Genomic DNA, 18,460 nt, shown 5'->3' with positions numbered 1-18,460 from the left:
GAGAGAGAGCACTTGTGTGTGTGGACAGTACGTGTGTGGATGGGAGGGAGGGAGAGAGGGGGAGAGGGAGGGGAGAGGGAGGGGGAGAGGGAGAGAGAGGGAGAGAGAGAGGGAGAGAGAGAGGGAGAGCGCATCGGAGGGACAAAGGCAGAGACCATCCAAGGATCCTGGAAGCAGATGCAGAGCTGGGGGCAGAAAGTGTGTTCCAGGACTCTTGCACTACCATAAACAAAGGATGGAGTGTCCACACCATCCTTCTGTTTCTCAACTACAGAGAGTCTGAACTTGGTCCAGCTGACCAGGAGTCGAGAGTGAGAGAACCGTGGGCCAGACTGGCCAGCTCCATTCCTGTCCAGGAGGCTGCAGAACCAGGTCCAGCCAGATTTTTTCTATCTGGGAGACAATGAGATATGACTGCCAGGTCTCTAGAAATCTGGATTTCAAATTTGTATAAACCAGTCTGTGACCAAGTAAAACATTTCAGAGGCAGCTCAAGCTGCCAGGGTCACTCTGATGGCAAGGACAAGGCTATTTCAGGAGTTTACTTCCATGCTAAGTGAGACCCAGCATCAGATCAGAGGCTGCCTGCAGGCTGTGCAGGGCCGCCGTCACCAGACACCGCTTGTCCATCACACGTGACATTGGCACGGCGAGCTCAGGGCAGTAGCAGCCCCAGGGCTGCCCATCTCCCTCCTGGGACGAGGCCCGCCACAGCTTCCTTTGCTCCACGGGGCAAACATACCCTGGGCTCAGGGTCCAGAAAAGAGTAAGAGGCAAAGGGCATGGCCTTCATTCTTTTAAGCTTGTCGCCTCACAGGGCAGAGTGGACGGGAGTGCACGAAGCCCTTGGTGAATTAATTAAAGTGAGACGAGTGAATGTTAATGATGTGAACGAAGGTCGAATATCCACCCCAGCTCACTGGAGGAAGTAAATACAAAGGGACCGGCCTCAGCCAGAGTCTCCAGGAAGTCTGCAGCTCCTGACTTTGGAGCAGATCTGCCGACAGCTGCCTCTTGATACCCCCCTTGTGAACAGTCAATGAATTAATAATCTGCAGAGACCCAGATAAAATTCAAATCCTATGTCTAATAATTATATAAAATCAAAAGGGGTTGTAAATTAGAGAGACAAAAATGCTTTTCATTTAAATGTTAATTTAGTGACTAAAATAAACAATTAGCACAAGTAAATTGGTAGTGGAAACAGGACCAAGTGAGGAAGCAGCATAAGCATAACAAGAACAAGAGTGCTTTCCTTTTATTTATTTATAGCATTCTTATTTTCTCTATGTGTATGAGTGTACTGCCTGCATGTATGTAAGTGCGCCCCTGTCACGCAGTGCTGCAGAGATCAGAAGAGGGTGACAGATCCCCTGGAACTGGAGTAACAGTTGTCAGCCACCACGTGTGTGCTGGGAATCAAACCACTGCAAGAGCAGCCGGTGCTCCTAACCACTGAGCCATCTCTCCAGCCCTGAGAGCTCTTTCTTAAAGAGCTCATTTTCCCCTTGAGAACTTCCAGGAACCAGGCGCCGCCCTTCTGTTGTCAGTGTAGGAAGAAGTCAGTCAGGCTCATCTCTTTGAAACAGAGGACTAAAGGTCTTAGAAATCTGACTAAAATTACTGAATAAATGGCTGTGCATTCCAAAATAACGCACAGTTTTGCCACTCTCTAGGATGAGCCACGTTCCTGTTTTTGTCCCATACAGAGACGATGTCCACCATCAGCAGCTGGGGTGTACCCATTCTGTCGTATTCTCCTGTCATTTTACATGCATCATAAATCCTTTGCACATCACCACAGTGTCTGATGTCTGTTACTTTAACGGCTACATCATGAGTCACCCTTCTTCATCTCATCTTCTAAGTTCCAGATATTTTTGTTATTATAAGCCAGCGTCCTGTTTAGATTGTTTCCCCCAGTGACTCTAAACGCATGGATCTTTTCATGGCAATGTGTTTCCTGGCTTCCTCCTCAACACCCACACAACCGAAGGTCACAGTGAGCCAGTAGCAAGAAGGGCACGGGGTATGTGCATTACAAGAGTTAGATCATAGATGCTGTGGCCTCACAGATCTGGCCACACCCCCTGCAGCCTCTCTACCCTTTGATCTGCCACAAGGAGCTGACAAGACACACCTGTTGTGCCCCATAGTCAGGAAGGACCCAATCCTCTCCCTTCTTTCTGAATCCTTGGAATCAGAGACAACCCGACTGCAGGCTCCGAGCACAGGGTCACTGTTAACAGGCTGCAGTCTTGTGATGTGGGACCGCTCCCCTCCCTCAGAAACCTTTAAAAGTAGGAACTCCACTTTGTCTAACAGAACTGAATGTTACCTTTCTCTCTCTTCCAATCCCCACCGTACTCTACGCAGTGTTAATGACTCCCCTAATAAAGCCCCAGATGCTGGACAAAGAGCCACAGGATGTTTTCCCTGCTGGGTTGCAGCTGTGCTTTGGTCCAATCTTTTCTTGCTATGTTTCCATTTTTACCTTTTGGAATGGGAACCTTTACTCTGTCACTGGAGTGGAAGTATGCGACTTGCTTTTTACTTTATAGAAGTTAAGACATTGCCTTAGTCTCAGATGAGACTTGGACTTCCATCCTAGTTTTCTATTGCTGTGACAAGAACAACAGACTAAAACCAACTTGGGGAGGAAAGCGTTTGTTTGGCTCACAGTTCACAGTCCATCATCAAGGGAAGCCAGGGCAGGAACTCAGGGCAGGAACCTGGAGGCAGGAGCTGGAGCACAGGCCATGGAGGAACGCTGCTTACTGGCTTGCTCCCCTGGCTTGTGCTCAGCCTACCTTCTTATATAACCCAGGCCCACCTGACCAGGGTGGCACCAGCCACAGTGGGTTGGGCCCTCCCACATCACTCAACAATCAAGAAAATGCCCCACAGACCTGGCCACAGGTCAGTCCAATAGAGGAAATTCCCCAATTGCGGTTCCCTCTTCCCAGGTGTGTGGGTGACAACTGAAGCTTCCAGTAAAACTTTAGATTTTTCAGTAGTCTTGGAGCTGGAGACTGGAGAGACGGCTCAGCAGTTAAGAGTACTGACTGCTCTTGCAGAGGACCTGGGTTCAATCCCCAGCTAACATGGTGGCTAACAACTGCCCATTACTCCAGTTCCAGGGGATCCGATGCCCTCTTCTGACATCTGCAGGCATTGCATGCTATAGGTGCCCTTACATACATGCAGGCAATACAGTCATTCACATAAAATAAAAATAATAAATAAAATATTTTTAAAGTGTTGAAACTGTTAAATCCCATGATAGATTTGAAGTTGGACTGAATACATCTTGCATTACGAGATGGTCATGGGCCTATGGGGATGAAGGAGAGAAGGTGATAGCTTAAAAGAGACATGTTCGGGTCAAGCTAACAAGGGGTTGATCTGCAGTAACTAACATTGCTCATGGACTTGGCAGGATTTTGAATGACCATGGATTCAGTCTCTGGGCATGCCCGTTAGGCACTATCTAGGTGAGGTTGGTTGAAGCAGGCAGCACCACCCTGGGCTGGGCTTCTGGACTGGAGAAGGTGAGCCGAGCACTGACCTCAGCTTTCTGACTGTGGCCTAGGGTCACCAGCTGCCTCACGAGCCTGGCCTCCCTCTCTGTGACAGATGATGTTCCTTCACACAGTAAGCCAAATTAAACCTCCCTTCCTTGAGCTGGTTTTGCTGGCATTTTGTCACAGCAACAAGACAAGTAACTAATGCAATGACTGAATTAAGGCTTTCCATCAAGACTATTTTGAGTGGGGGAGATACGACACAGCCAGCTTGAGATCTGCATCAGCCCTGCAGACAGTGACCTCGGCTGTACCAATCGGTATAGTGCTGCATCTCCTCCTACCTGGTCATCACATGCCAAGGGAGGCTAGATGCAAGAGACTCTATGTATAAATGCTCTTTTTCCACTGGCTAGGGAAAGGAGGTGACTTTAGAGATTGCAGGGCACATTATAGTTCTGCAGAACTCAGAACTTCTATATCTCTACTGTTTGGGGTTGTTTTATTGACCAACCTGAAAATTACAGTTAGCCTCACAGGGGTCTCAGGTTGCCTTTATTACTTAAATGAGCTCAGAGTTTCTGGAAATCAGATGAGAAGAAGCCGTCCAGTCGGCCAAGAGAAGGGGCTACTGTTCAGACGTGAAATGACTCTCACGGGCTCCTGTGTGCTGGGTGTCTGGCTGGTGGTGCTGGTTTGGGAGGTGGGGCCTTCCTGGAGGCTGTGGACCTTGGGGGTTCTAGGCTGGCTCCATTTCCAGCTCTGCTCTTTGTTTCCGGATCCACTGAGACATGAATAAGCAAGTTACAGCCACCACAGAGCCAACCACTGCTTGCCCCTGTGCCTCCCATCACAATCGACTCTGTCCCCTCAAACCTTGAGCCCGAATCTCTCCCTTCAGTTGCTTCTTGTCGGGTTTTTTGGCCACAGCAAGAAAACTGGCAAAGGCAGAAGACAGAACAGAATGTGGTCCTTGGGAACGTGGTTCCTTGGATTCCGTCCCGGGAACCCCGCCCTGCAGGTAGCCCTTGATCTTACACACTCTGGCCTCTTTGGAACCCTGCCTCACTTTCTCCAGGAGACCGAGGGTGTGCACGTACCCTGGTCCCGAGTATCACAGTGGATGTGTGTACCGGGCCGGCAGGAGAAATTAGCACTAGGTTGGAAATGAGGAAATGGCAGCACAAACATTTAAAGCAACTAAATGACTCAGAAAAAACTGAAATCCAGAGTTTCTGCATCTGAATTGCAGTGCAGGCCTCTAAGTGACACTTACTCTGAGTTCCTTTTAAAAAAATTCTGTTTCTGGTGGCATTTAAATGTGTCTTTGAGTGAAAAATTATCCATTGATTAGGTTGCACATGTTGAGTGTCCAATAAACATTTGTAAATGAGTACATTTGTGACATTTCGGGGCAATAAAGGCTGTGGTAAATGGATTAAGCCAGCTAATGTGTGCAGTGAAGATCTGTATGTATCTATGGTGAGTTCTCACTGTGTGGCTAACACAGCCTCAGATGAAACACTACATGTTATAAGCTGCTGGCTTTAGGAACAGAGGATGGTCTATGGCTCCTGGTTCCACACAGGCGTCCTAAGCACCCTGCTTGGACTAAACTGACATCCTCCTGGGCACATCTTGACCCTGTGTTGTTTGCACCCTCAGCAACAGAGTATTTTCTCCCCTTGATTAAACTTTTAAAACATTTAAAAACTTTGTAAGTGAGTTGGGTCAACTTTTCCTAAGGGACTAATAGTGCTCAAGACGACCTTTTCATGCAAGGACTCAGGTGCATGGCTTCTCCTGGGTCCTCTATAGAGAATATGAGCTGGTTCAACTCTGCAATGGTCCTAGCAGTGATTCCTCAGGCTGCAGGGCCAGATGGTCCTTGCACCAGTGGTTAGATAAGGGGCAGAGTTCATTGAGGCCGAGCCTAATTTTTAAAAACAAAGGGATCCTCATAGCAGAAAGAAACACACCAGAAAAGTGCAAATGGCCAGTTGAGCATCTCTCAGGGGGAAACGTGGAGAGGCCTTTTTCTGGGGCCAAGATGGGGCGACCTGATGAGGGAGCCACTATTTCTTCCACTGGACGGAGCTCCTGTCCAGCTCATCCTGTCGTGATGAGAACAGGACAGAAATTGCTCAAGAGGTTTAGGCAAAAAGACCTCAGAAGAAAAGTGACCAGTTTCTTTCTTGGCCAAGAGCTGGAAATGTGCTTGGGCCTCCCAGTACGTTTACCCTTGCCTGAGACCAGAGATGATAGAAATGTCTAAGCCAAAACTGTCTCTGGTTCTGCCATAGGGGCTGGAAATGCCAGGAAAGGGCTTCTGTTTTTTGCCCCATCTCTTCTCCCTAAAGGAGTACTCTGTTCTCTGGAAGACATGCTGAAGACATGACCAGAACCTTGAGGGACCTGGGCACCTGGAATGGGAACTGCACCGATCAGCTCACCTCCCCGTCTTCCTCCACCCACTAAAGATTAATTAGCTTTAGAGCACTGAGGCTTAATGCAACCCCACTCCCGGAGACGCTGGCTGCTGTACAGGAGTCTGCCTTCTTTCTCTCCCCTAAGCTCCCTATAATAAAACCCTCCTTTCTAAAGCTCACCCTCTGTGATCCATGAATTCTCGAGACAAGAACTTGAAAACCCAAAGCCTCTGGCTTGCGGTGGCTTTGGTGGGTGTTGAGTTTCCAGGACCCTAGTCTCTCAAGCTAAGCACAACAGAGGAAGGCTCCGTCACTTTCAGAGACACCCCAATATTCCCTTATCAGCAGGACTCAGGCTCGTCTGGCAGCTGGCCTGCTCTGGAGCCCACTGACCTTTTCTACGGGTCTTCTTACCCGGATTACAGGAGTCTTAAGATTCGTTCATCTGACTCATGCCATAGCTGCTTTATTACGAGTGCCTCAGAATCTCAGTTCTTGATTCTTACACATTTAACCTTGCTCTCCTCCTCTGAATTCCCCAGTTTATCAGACAAGAAAATGATCCATTCCCAGACTTGATAAAGCCCGTCTATCACTGAGCAAGAGTGTATTATAAACAAAGAAACCAAGTTAATTTGCTTTCTGCGATTTCTGGTGCGTAACGTCAATGTTTCTAATATCTTCATACACAAATCCAAAATCTTAATGTCATTTAAGTGTCAGGGAAAATAAGTTTTCCCAGATGAGAAGGTGGCATGTTCAGCACTTATTTTAAAATGCAACCATCACTTAATATCCCTGGGTACAGTTACGGTGCCTAAGTTAATATTCCCTATGCAGATGGAGGCTTTTTTTCCCCTTAAATAAGATTGAGCAAGTTCTCCTGAAGTGTTCTGTAGGTATTACTGCTATTGTTCTGTAAATGTGTAAAAGCCTTAGGACTTTATCTTTCAATTATACTTGATATACAACACCTGCAGAGGGAGGCATTTCCCAGACGCCAAAGAAAGTGAGCTTTCGTCTTATTAAATTAGCGTGGTTTCAATTTCATGTCCTCTTCCCCTACTCAGCTGGTGCTGTGACAGGTTTACCGCTTCTCCTGGCTATGCCGAAAGTTGAAACCTAAAGTCATTTTCTGCTTTATTGACTTGCAAGAGGGAAAAAAAAAAAAAAACCCTGAAATCATCCTGGTCATTAGACAGCGTACTTACAATCTTTTTCCCTTCTATTAGTACCGTAGAATTATTTGTTTCAACGTTCCTCAGTATCACGGACCCTTTCCGTTCTCTGTAGATGAATTCTTTATCTATAAGAAAGAAATAGAAAAGAAACATGAGCTGTCAAAAAATCAGCCTTGGTGTTTGGTGGATGTGTGTGAGATGAGTTGGGTAATTCTTTTTAGTAAGAGGCCATTTAAACGCAGTGTCTACACTGGCTCTACTCAGTGCAGCACAGTGGGATGCTTGTCTGAGTTTTCCTTAGCCACTCAGACAGCACAGCATGGGGTGGAGTCTTGGGATACACGGTTTTTTTGAGCAGCACATAGAAGTGGGCAAGATCGGATGGATGAGCTGCAGCAGGGGAGTGGGGGTTGGTAACAAAGGACAGTGTCCTGCATGTGGGGCTTTGCAAGTGAGTGTGTGAGCGCCATTCGCCAGACCTCCCCACGCCCTGCCAGCCACTTCCTTTTTACCCACAGCCCTCGCGTGACTCCTGGAGGGGTCCCCAGTTTCGCCACCACGACTATCTTTGGGATCTGTAACCACAGCCAACCACTCTGCTGTTTTCAGAATTCCAATTGTCCCCTGAGAAAATGAGTAACTAGGGACTGTGGAGATGGTTCCGAAATGTAAAATGCTTTCTGTGAAAACGCGAGGGCCTGAGCTCGATCCCCAGCGCCCACTTACACAACCAGGTGTGGTGGCATGTGTCTTATCCCAGCGTTGGGAAGGCAGAGACAGAGACAGGAGGATTTCTGGGGCTCACTGACCAGCCAGCCTAGCCTGCTTCGGGGAGCTCCAGCTTACTGAGGGACCCAGTCACAAAAAACCAGAGAAGACTGACATGTAAGGAATGATATCTGAGGATGACCACCTGCCTTCTACGTGTGTGCTCACACATATGCACCACACACGTACACACACAACTGTGCTCACATACATACAATAATAAATCACAGGGTAAAGGGTAAGCATGTGGATACAAATCTGGACATGGGTGGGGATGCAGGAACAGGTTCTGAAGGGCGTGGGATTGTGGCTGGAGAGACAGAGCACACATTCCCAAGCGAAGATGGTGCCGTGTCAATGGACAGTAAACAGATAACTGGAAAGAACTGTGTAGATGGGATTAAGCCAAGGGTGAAGTTATTATAGCATTTATGAGGGAAAGGAAACTGTCGTCAGAGATTGTGACCATCTCCACGGTTCTAACGCAATGGCTTGTACATTTCTAAATTGCACCGGGGGTCTGGTCTGAGGTGAGGCCATCGGTCACGTGACGCCATCTGCTTTTGCTATCCTCCCAATATTTTCAGGGACAAATCAAAAACATCCTAATTTTCTCCTTCAGAGCAAAGTCACCATGATACTTTCACCTCCTGGTGTCATCCCAGCGGAGTCTTCCTATGTAACAAATCTTAAAATTTTACCCAAGGGAAGCTCTTAGGGGGAGGTTTATCAGTTGAATAAGAAAATCATAAAAAAGGCTTCATCTCCCTCAAGTCTTTAGTTCACAGTGAGTGAGTTTTACTGCATTTTTACTTATGTGTGTGTATTAGTTCCTTCCTGCTGCTGTGATGAAACACCCGGACCCAAGGAACCTATAGAAGGAAAGTGTATTGGCCTTATGGTTCCAGAGGGATGAGTCTGTCATGACAGGGAGGTGTGGCAGGAGGTGGCTGGAGCAGAAAGCTGAGAGCTCACATCTTCAAGCAGACACAGGCAAGAGGAGACAGACTGGAAATGGGCCGTGGCTATGAACTCTCAAGGCCCCCAGTGGTGTGTTTCCTCCAGCAAGGCCCACCTCCTAAACCTCTGTTTATAGCACCACCAACTTGGGACAAAGTGTTCAGAAACTTGAAACCATGAGAGACATTCTCATTCAAACCACCGCAGAGTGTGTGTGTGTGTGTGTGTGTGTGTGTGTGTGTGTGTGTGTGCATGTGTGAGGGTGCCTGCTGAGGCCAGAAGAGGGATTAGGATTCCCTGGAGCTGGATTTTCATGCAGGTGTGTGCTGGGAACTGGAAAAGCAGCCCCCTGCAAGAGTAGCAAATGCTCTTAACTGCTGAGCCATCTCTGCAGCCCATTTATGGATTCCTGAATGACACCTTGTTTGGGTTTGCCTTTTTCCCCAGCCCTGGGAAGAAGCCAGGGACTCACACATGCTAGGCAAGTGGTCTGCCACTGAGCTCCTCCCCTCCCCCATTTGACTTGCATCTGAGTTTAATGTGATGGCAAGAGGTTCTCACTCATTTCTGTCCTGTTTCTGAGGCCAGTCGCTGCTGCGTTGGGCTCTTAGTTTTCACCGATGTCCACTACCTAAGGCTGCGTGTGTCACAATGGGCACCAGCCAGCGCTGTTCACCATCACAAACGACCACACGCATTTCACCATTACATCTTTTAGGACAAGTATGTACGTCTTGTTTTCCTGTGGGCACATAGGTACAGAAATGACATGTCCTGGGGCATGAGAATGCATATCTTGGTGAGCTATTTTTTTTAGCATTTTTATTGAATTTTTGTGATTTCCATACAATATAATTTGATGACATTTATGTCCTCTCACCCATCCACACCTCCCTACATCCCCCCCCCCAATTGAATGCACTCTCTCTGGATAATAAAGCCTATAGTGTCTCACTTGAATTCCCAAATGTTCTCCGGTGTGAATTCATCTACTGGAGCTTACATAGGACTTGTGCATGCTATGACCATTGCTGTGAGTTCACACGGGTAACTGACTAGCTGTCTGGAGAACTCTGTCCCCCTACCCCGCCATGGTCATCCACCACCTCCCATAATCTCTCCGCCTCCTCCTCTGCAATGACTCCTGCAGCTCCAGAAGCCCGAAAGAGACGTCCTGCTCAGAGACAAGAGCTCTGCGGCCCTTTCCTCCCCACACATCAGAAAGCCGTAAGTTTCTGTGTCAATCACCATCTGCTGCATAAGGAAAGTTCTCCGGCAAGCGTCGATAGATGCATTAATCTTCAACAGTGGGTGAGCACCTGATCCAGCACAGTCCACTCCGATCGTCCCTCCTGGGACTGGGAGTCCATACTGCCACGAAGGTGACACTGTTACATCTCATGGGAGGGGACCATGGCTTGGTGAGCTATTTTTGAGAGTGGCATGGCATGGGTAACATGCAAGTGTTCCCAGGTCTCAGATCCTCTTCACCTGGCTATAGCACATTTCCTTTTTAATTTTTACTTTCTTCATGTGTACAATGTATTTTGATCATATACACCTCCAACTCTTCCCTCTAACTCCTCCTAGACTCCCCGACATCGCCTTCCCAACTTCGTGCCATCTGTTTAAAAAATATACAACCCACTGAGTTCGGTTAGTGCTGTCCACATGCACACGGGCGTGGATCATCCACGGGAGCATAGGCAACCTACCATTAAGAAAACTGACTCTCCCCTAGCTTAGCTGTCATCAACTGTCAATAGCTCCTCAGTTAGGGATTGGGGGTCACGAGCCCCACACCCCGCCTGTGTGCTGGAATGCTGACTGACTTATGCAGGTTGTGTGCAGGCAACTATGGCGGCTGTGCATTCATGAACACAGTGGCTGTGTCATGTGCAGAGCGTGGCATTTCACAAGACTTCTCCCCATCCTCTGGCTCTTACATTTTTCCCACTCCCTGTTCTGTGATGTTCCCTGAGTCTTGGAAGGGGTGATAGAGATGTGCTGCTTAGGACTAATGACTCAACAGTCCTTTCTCTGACCAAGCTTGAGATAGCACTGATGTATGGGTATCCATCTAAACATTTAGGAAGCCATTTGTCAACATGATTGTTTAGCAAAACCACCATGGTAGATTCCTCCGTTGGGCCTATGACCTCCCTAGTCCTGAGATTTTGACCGGTTCACAGTTCTAGACATGGACTCTCTCCTGTGGAATGGGCCTCAAATCCAACCAGAAAGTGGCTTGTTACCCACGTAACAGTCACATCATTATTGCACCAATGGCTGTGTCTTGCCGGGTGGGTTGGTGTTGGAGCTCACAGGGTTCACAGCTGGGCAAGACCATTAACTACTTTTCTCCCTTAGCCTGTATAGCAACTTTGGGCACTGCAAAGCTGGTCAGCTGGGAGGAAGCCATCAGCTCAGACCTTGATATCTCCATGCCCTGAAACCAAAGCGTGTTGTGTCTTAAGCAATAGGGTCTTACCATCTAGTTGTAGTGGGGCCTCTGGGGCCACCTGGAACTCTCTATGGTAAACCAGGCTGGTCTCAAACTCGGAGATCTGCCTGCCTCTGCTTCCTGAGTGCTGGGATAAAATGTGCCATCACACCCAGCCTTATTGTTAGTTTTGGATGTGTGCCATTTAAGAATTCCTTTAATAGGTTGGGGCTGTAGTTCAGTTGGTAGAGTGACTGCCTAGCATACGTGAGGACCTGGGTTCAATGCCCAGTACTGCATAAACCAAGCTTGTTGTATACCTGTGATCCTAGCACTCAGGAGGTGGAGGCAGGAGTATCAAAAATCCAGTCATCCTAGGCTGCATAGTGAGGTTGAGGCCAATCTTGGATGGAGACTCTGTCTCGAACAAACAAACCCCACCAAACACAAAAGCAATCCTAGTTACATTCATTGGGTCCCACAAATAGACAAGCAGAGACATAAGGGCAGAAGGGGACTCCCTGGGAAGAAGGCGGTCAGGAGGAGTGGGAAGAGAGAAGATGGGGTGATGGGACTGAGTATGATCAAAATGCATCACATACATTATGAAAGTGCCATTAAATTCATTATTATGTATAATCGATATACGCTAATAAAACAAAATCCTGTTGTATTATAAGATCATGATATTCTCCTGCATGTTTCCTGAAGATTTTTGGTTTTTCCTTTCAAAAATGAAGGTTTAAGAGCTGGAGAGATGGCTCAGTGGTTAAGAGCACTGGCTGCTTTTGCAGAGGACCCAGGTTCAACTCCCAGCACACACACACACGGCAGCTCACAACCAGCTGTAAGTCCAGTTTCAGGGGATCTGATGCCGTCTTCTGATCTCCACTGGCATTGCGTGATACAGGTGCACTTACACACATGTAGGCAAAGCACTCACACACATAAAAAATAAATAAAAGTGAAGCTTTATTTTACTGGAAAGGACTTGTGTATGTGGTGTGAGGCAGGGACTGAATTTTTTTAATATTCATTATTTTTATTTTATGTGTATCACTGTATTGCCTGCATGTATGTAAGTGTACCTGTGTCATGCAATGCCCAAGGAGGTCAGAAGAGGGTATCAGATCCCCTGGAACTGGAGTTATGGATGGCTGTTACGTATCATGTGGGTGCTGGGAATCAAACCTGGGTCCTCTGCAAGAGCGGCCAGTGCTCTTAACTGCTGAACCATCTCTCCAGACCTGGATTGAATATTTTTTATTTACACATGTAACTGTTTCAGGACAATTTGAGTAGTAAGTCATGTGACTACAAAAGTTTCACTGGCAACATTTGTGTGCATGGGATGTGATGTGGCTGTTTTGTGTGGGTACCGATGAGCTGGCCCCCTGCACAGCTCCCCCGGAACTTCATAGGATTGGGTAACAAATCTTTTAAAAAATGTGTGTGTGTGTGTGTGTGTGTGTGTGATGTGTGTGATGAGTGTGTGTGCGTGCGTGTATGCGTGTGTGTGTGATGTGTGTGATGAGTGTGTGTGCGTGCGTGTATGCGTGTGTGTGTGATGTGTGTGATGAGTGTGTGTGCGTGCGTGTATGCGTGTGTGTGTGTGATGTGTGTGATGAGTGTGTGTGCATGCGTGTATGCGTGTGTGTGTGCATGCGTGTGTGTGATGAGTGTGTGTGCGTGTATGCGTGTGTGTGTGATGTGTGTGATGAGTGTGTGTGCGTGCATGTATGCGTGTGTGTGTGCATGCGTGTGTGTGATGAGTGTGTGTGCGTGTATGCGTGTGTGTGTGTGATGTGTGTGATGAGTGTGTGTGTGTGTGTGTGTGTGTGTGTGTGCTGTGAGTGCAGTGTCCATGAAAGCCAGAAGAGGGCATCATATCCTCTGGAGCTACAGGTACAGGTGGTTGGGAACCATGTGGTCTTGGTGCTGGGACCTGAACCCAGGTCCTCTAGAAGAGCAGCCAGTGCTCTTAATTGCTGAGCCATCTCTCCAGCCCCTGGAATTTCTTAAAAACAGAACTGTATATTTTCTCATGTTTGCATCCTTTCACATGGCATGTGTGTGAGACATACTGTGCTGTGGCATGCTGACGACTCACCACCTGTATGTTGTATGGTAGACCTCAACTTCCATGTAATGAGATCCGCACATTGATGTCTATCTGGCCAGGGGTGGGCTAATATGTATAGTGCCATGAACATTTATGTTCCAGTCTGTGTGGACATGCGTTTCCATTTCTCCTGTGTAAATACTGCAGCTGGAAACTGATGAATTATATTCAACAATCCAACTATCTAATGGCTTTCCAAAGCAGCTCTATTCTTTTGATTTCACACCAGCAACCACCTAAGAGTTGCACACACCCAGATTCCTCACCTGCGTTTACAATGACTGCTCTGGCAGGGTGTCATAGCTCATAGCGGTTTTTATACATTTGGATGATGTTTTGAAATGCTTGCTGTTTTTTAATGGACTATCAGCTATTTTGTTGGTTTGTAATGAAACATCTGTTCAAATACACTGTCCATATAAAATTGTTTTATGCCTGAGCTTTTTATATACTCTGGATCCAGCTTTCTATTACATATATGCTTTTAAAAGTTGTTTACCAGAGTGTGGCTCTCCTTTTAATTTTCTCAATGACATCTTTGGAAGAGTAAAATGCTTTTAGTTTTAATGAAATTCATTTTATTGACTTTTCTTTTATGGTTTTCCCTTTTGTAGCTCAAGAAATGTTTACCTATGGTAAAATCTCAAACACATTCTTTTACTTTCAGACGTTTAATGGTGTTGTCTCTGTCCACAAGGCCTACGATGGACCTTTGTGCAGTCTGCAACGTTCACGTGCTTTCTTTTTTTCTGGTCAGATCTCATTTAATGCTCTAGCACTTGCTTGGAAAGACTCCCTTTTTTCCTCATATGAAAGAACTGGTTTGCTTGTCAGAAAGCAGTTGCATATGTACATGTGGGCTTCACATGTAGTTCTCCACCAGATCCCATGACCTGCATCTGTTCCTCTGTCAACACGACCTTGTGCTGGTTTCCATAGCTTTCTAGTAAGCCTTGAGTCAAGTCATATGAAGCCTGGAACTCCATTTTGTTTTTTCCAAGCTGTATTGGCCAATCTAGGTCCTTTGATCATCCATGCAAATTTTAAAATAATCTTGTTGAAAAAAGTACTTTGGACCTGGGCCTTATTGAAGTGATCGTATGGTTCATTTTGAGGAGAGTTGCTGTTCTTACAAATTTTAGTTTACTTTTTCTCTTACTGAGGAGCATTTGAAAATATTTTTGTTGATGTATTTTCATTGTACATAATGACAAGTTCCATAAAGACAACTCCTTTCTTTCAAGTATCCATCCTGTACTTTGACCATTGATGCTACTGCAGATCATCATAGTGAGCAAAGCAGGTCAGACTCAGACAAACACCCCACACTCTCATTTGTGAATTCTGGATTATGTATTGCTACAAATGCTTTTTACACTAGTAGATCTGAAAGCCAACGGGGGACTGAGGGAAGGAAGGAATGCTGGCTCCTCCACTCCACAAACAAAGTTTGTATTTTCATTTATTCACATCTCTTAAGAGCCACTTGGAAACTTCACTCTTTTTCCGTATATAGATTTAAAACATTATCTAATGTATCAGCCCCAAACTTCCTGGCATTTTATGGCATTGTAAACGTAATAATCATTTAACTCTGATTTAAAATTTTTATTTATTTTTACTTTATGTGTATGAGTGTTTTATGTCTGTGTATGTAAGTGTACCACCTGCATGTGGTGCCCACAGAGGCCAGAAGAGGCATTGCATCCCCTGAAACTGGAGTTACAGATGGTTGTGAGCCACCATGTGGGTGCTGAGAGCTGAGTTCAAGTCCTCTCAAGAGCGGCCAGTGTTCTTGACCACTCAGCTATCTCTCTAGCCCAATAATCATCTAACCCTTATTTGGTTGTTATTTCTATTGTGTAAAAAAAATTCACTTTGATTACTGCAGTATTACTCAAGGTACTTTTGAGTTCTAGTTCATTCTAAAAAATGAATGCCGCCAGGCGTGGTGGTGCACACCTTTAATCCCAGCACTTGGGAGGCAGAGGCAGGTGGATCTCTGTGAGTTCAAGGCCAGCCTGGTCTACATAGTGAGTTTCAGGACAGCTGGGGCTACAGGGAGACCCTGTCTCAAAACGACCAAAAAAAAAAAAAAAGAATGCCTAAGAGGGTTTTCACTTGTAAAGTCAGGTCATGTATGTAAGGACAGAGATACTTCCTTCTGTCAGAGCTTGTTAGTGTTTCTGTTCAGGCCTGGCATCGTCAGCATCACAGACACAAAGCCAGGTGCGAGGTGTGTTAAAAGACATTTGCTCTGTCCCTCCTGTTGGGCAGGAAGCAGAGGCATTTCACCACGAGCTCGACATTAGCTATAATGTCTTTCATAAATAGACTTCATAAGTTTGAGCCTGTGAACTTCTATTGCTAGATTGCTGGGAACTTCTACCCTGAAATGTTGCTGACTATTATAAGACGCTTTGCCTGCAGACACTGGTCGCATCACATTGTCACTAACACGGCGAGCTGTTTTCAGATGTGGAAGTATTCTTGCATTCTTCAGACCAGCCCCATTACTCACAATGTTTAAAATCTTGTTGGTTCTGATTTGATGACATTTTGCTCAGGTTTTTGCATCTGTAATTACAAGTGATGTTGGTTTCAGGTCCTTTTCTGTCCTTTGCTTTGGAGTCACAGTATTATTGGCATCATAAAGTGAGTGGGGAATTTTTAAACCAGCTCTGTTTGCCGAGCAAAGGTATCTGGATTTGTATATTTATGTCTTCAACTTTTGTTTGTTTTTTGTTTGTTTTTTTTGGTATTTTTGAGACAGGAAGATAGAATATATTAATGGTACCATTTGGGCCCAAGGTTTTCTTTGTGGGAAAGTTTTTAAATGACTTCAATTCTTATGTTGATATAGAGCTATTTATGTTTCTTAGGTCTGTTTTAATAATGTGAGTCACTGAAGAAATTTGTCCACGTGATATAGTCTGAAGAATTTAAAAAATAGTGTAGGGGAGAAAGCATTTCTCATCTGCAAAAAGATAGATTAACAAGAGAGAAGCAGACAAATGAATTTAATGTGAATTTTATGGGCCACAGGACTCTTCAGCATTGAAGACCCAAAGAGGGAAACTTATGTGATTCTGTGCTTAGGTTTGATGAAAAGCAGACAATGTGGGAAACAGGACTGAGCAAAGGAGGGGTGATCACATGGTGACAAACTGGGGGCCTTGGCAAGGCTGTGTTCCTGGTCCTCTCTGTGACCCCGAGTCTTCAGATCTGGGAGCATTTCTTTTTCTGTTTGCTTTTGCTTCAGTGTGGCCTCCTTTCTTAGTTTGTGAAGGCTGAGTGAGGCCTGGGTCTCTGGTCTCATACTTTATATCCTTTTGAAGAGCAGTACTAATGCTAACAGTTTGCCTCTCTGGGTAGCACTAGCTGCTCCTCACAAGTTCTATCATTCTTCATTGTTTTATTATTCAGTCCACACTACCCAAAGTGATCTACAGCTTTATTGCAGTCTCTATCAAAATTCCAATGTCATTTTCTATAGAAACAGAAAAAAAAATCATAAATTCATATGGAACTACAAAGAATCCCAAGTAGCGAAAACAATGTTAAGCAAAAATGCACAACGCTGGATGCACCACACCCCGATTTCAAAACCTGCTACAAGGTGACTGTAATGAAAGAAGAGATTCATGAACCGTGAAGCCAGCCAGTGAAGCAGGACAGAAATCCCAGAAAACAAAACACCTTTATGCTCAACTGATCTTTGACAGAGGAAGGATGGTTCCTTCAATGATATTGTGAAACTTGGGTATCCATATGCAGAAGAATGAAGCTGGACATTACTGCACACATATGTGAAACTCAACTCAAACAGGATTAAACACTTAAATATAAACTCTGAAATCTTAACTTCCAGAAAAAAAACAGGGGCTAGAGAAATGGCTTGGCAATCAAGAGCGCTTGCTGTGCATGCAGAGGACCCAAGTTTGTTTCCCATCACCCAGGGTGGGAATCACAACCACTTATAACTCTGGGCTGCAGGGGGACCAATGCCCTCTTCTGGCTTCTGTGGGTACTACACAGATGTGCCCACATACACATATACACATAAATAAAAAACACAATTTTTTTTTTTAAAAAGAAAGAAAAAAAAGGGAAGAAACCCTGGGGCATTGAACTGGGCCGTTATTTACTTGTGTAAGCCCTTGGACACCACAGCCACAAAGCACATGTGCAGTAGGACAGCGCCACACTGAAATGCTTCTGTTTTCTGATTGTCTTGCACTAGTCTAGCAGTTGTCCTAAGGATTGTAATATATACATTAGCTTTTCCCAGGCCCTAAACATCTATAGAATGCTATATATAAATCTATATAAATGCTATACCCACCACTTCCTATGAAATGTAGAGCTCGGTGAAGCCCCTGGGCCCTCGTCCATGGGCATGTCACTGTAGCTGCCATGCTCCCTAGACCAACATACGTCAGGTATCCCACAAGACAGTGCTATTTCTGTTCACTGCAAAATATGTTAAGGTGAAAAGTCATAAAGCTAAAACCGTCTTACGCTTTATTTATGACCTGCCATCCATTTCCAGGGCTGTCTGTCCCTTATAAAGGCCCTGCTCTCCACAAAGTGTCGTTTTTTTTTTTTTTTTTTTTTTTGCTTTAGAAGAAGTTCTCAGGCTTCTGGTTGTGTGGGTCTGCTGACAACAAGCTTGCTTACCCCTTCTGAAAATGTCTTTACCTCTATTCTCGAAGGATTATCTGGATGTTGATTTCTCAGTTGGTGATTTTTGTCTCCTCTTTTGTCATTTTGGAGTCTTCTGGTTTCCAGTGTGAAGGCAGCCACAAACGAGCCACTTCCCAGCAGCTGATGATGCCTTCTGCTTCTTGTCTTTAGCTTCAACAGGCCCAGCAGGCTCTTCTGGTGGTTTCTGAGCACCTGGTCTCTGTAAATGCGTGTCTACCATCACACCTTGCCACTTCAAATATTCCATTCATCATTTTTATTTTATGTGTATGGGTGTACTGCTTGCATGTGAGTACACCCACGTTGTGGAATACCTGCGGAGACCA

The 18,460-nt window shown here is 45.7% G+C and overlaps 1 protein-coding gene across 1 annotated transcript in view; it reads right to left on the bottom strand.

Moving 5' to 3' along the window:
• The window catches only part of Dpp6 (dipeptidyl peptidase like 6), a gene marked incomplete in the record, with an annotated part of 754,370 nt that overhangs the window by 309,890 nt on the left and 426,020 nt on the right, over positions 1-18,460 (bottom strand). Inside the window, 1 exon segment of the mRNA XM_017801700.1 lies at positions 7,165-7,259. Coding sequence (XP_017657189.1) covers positions 7,165-7,259 — 95 coding nt within the window.

This window comes from Nannospalax galili, unplaced genomic scaffold (assembly GCF_000622305.1).
Source record: "Nannospalax galili isolate Female #2095 unplaced genomic scaffold, S.galili_v1.0 scaffold302, whole genome shotgun sequence".
NCBI classification, from domain to species: domain Eukaryota; kingdom Metazoa; phylum Chordata; class Mammalia; order Rodentia; family Spalacidae; genus Nannospalax; species Nannospalax galili.
Note: the sequence above shows the minus strand (reverse complement) of the source record. Positions and strands in the feature narration are given on the sequence as shown.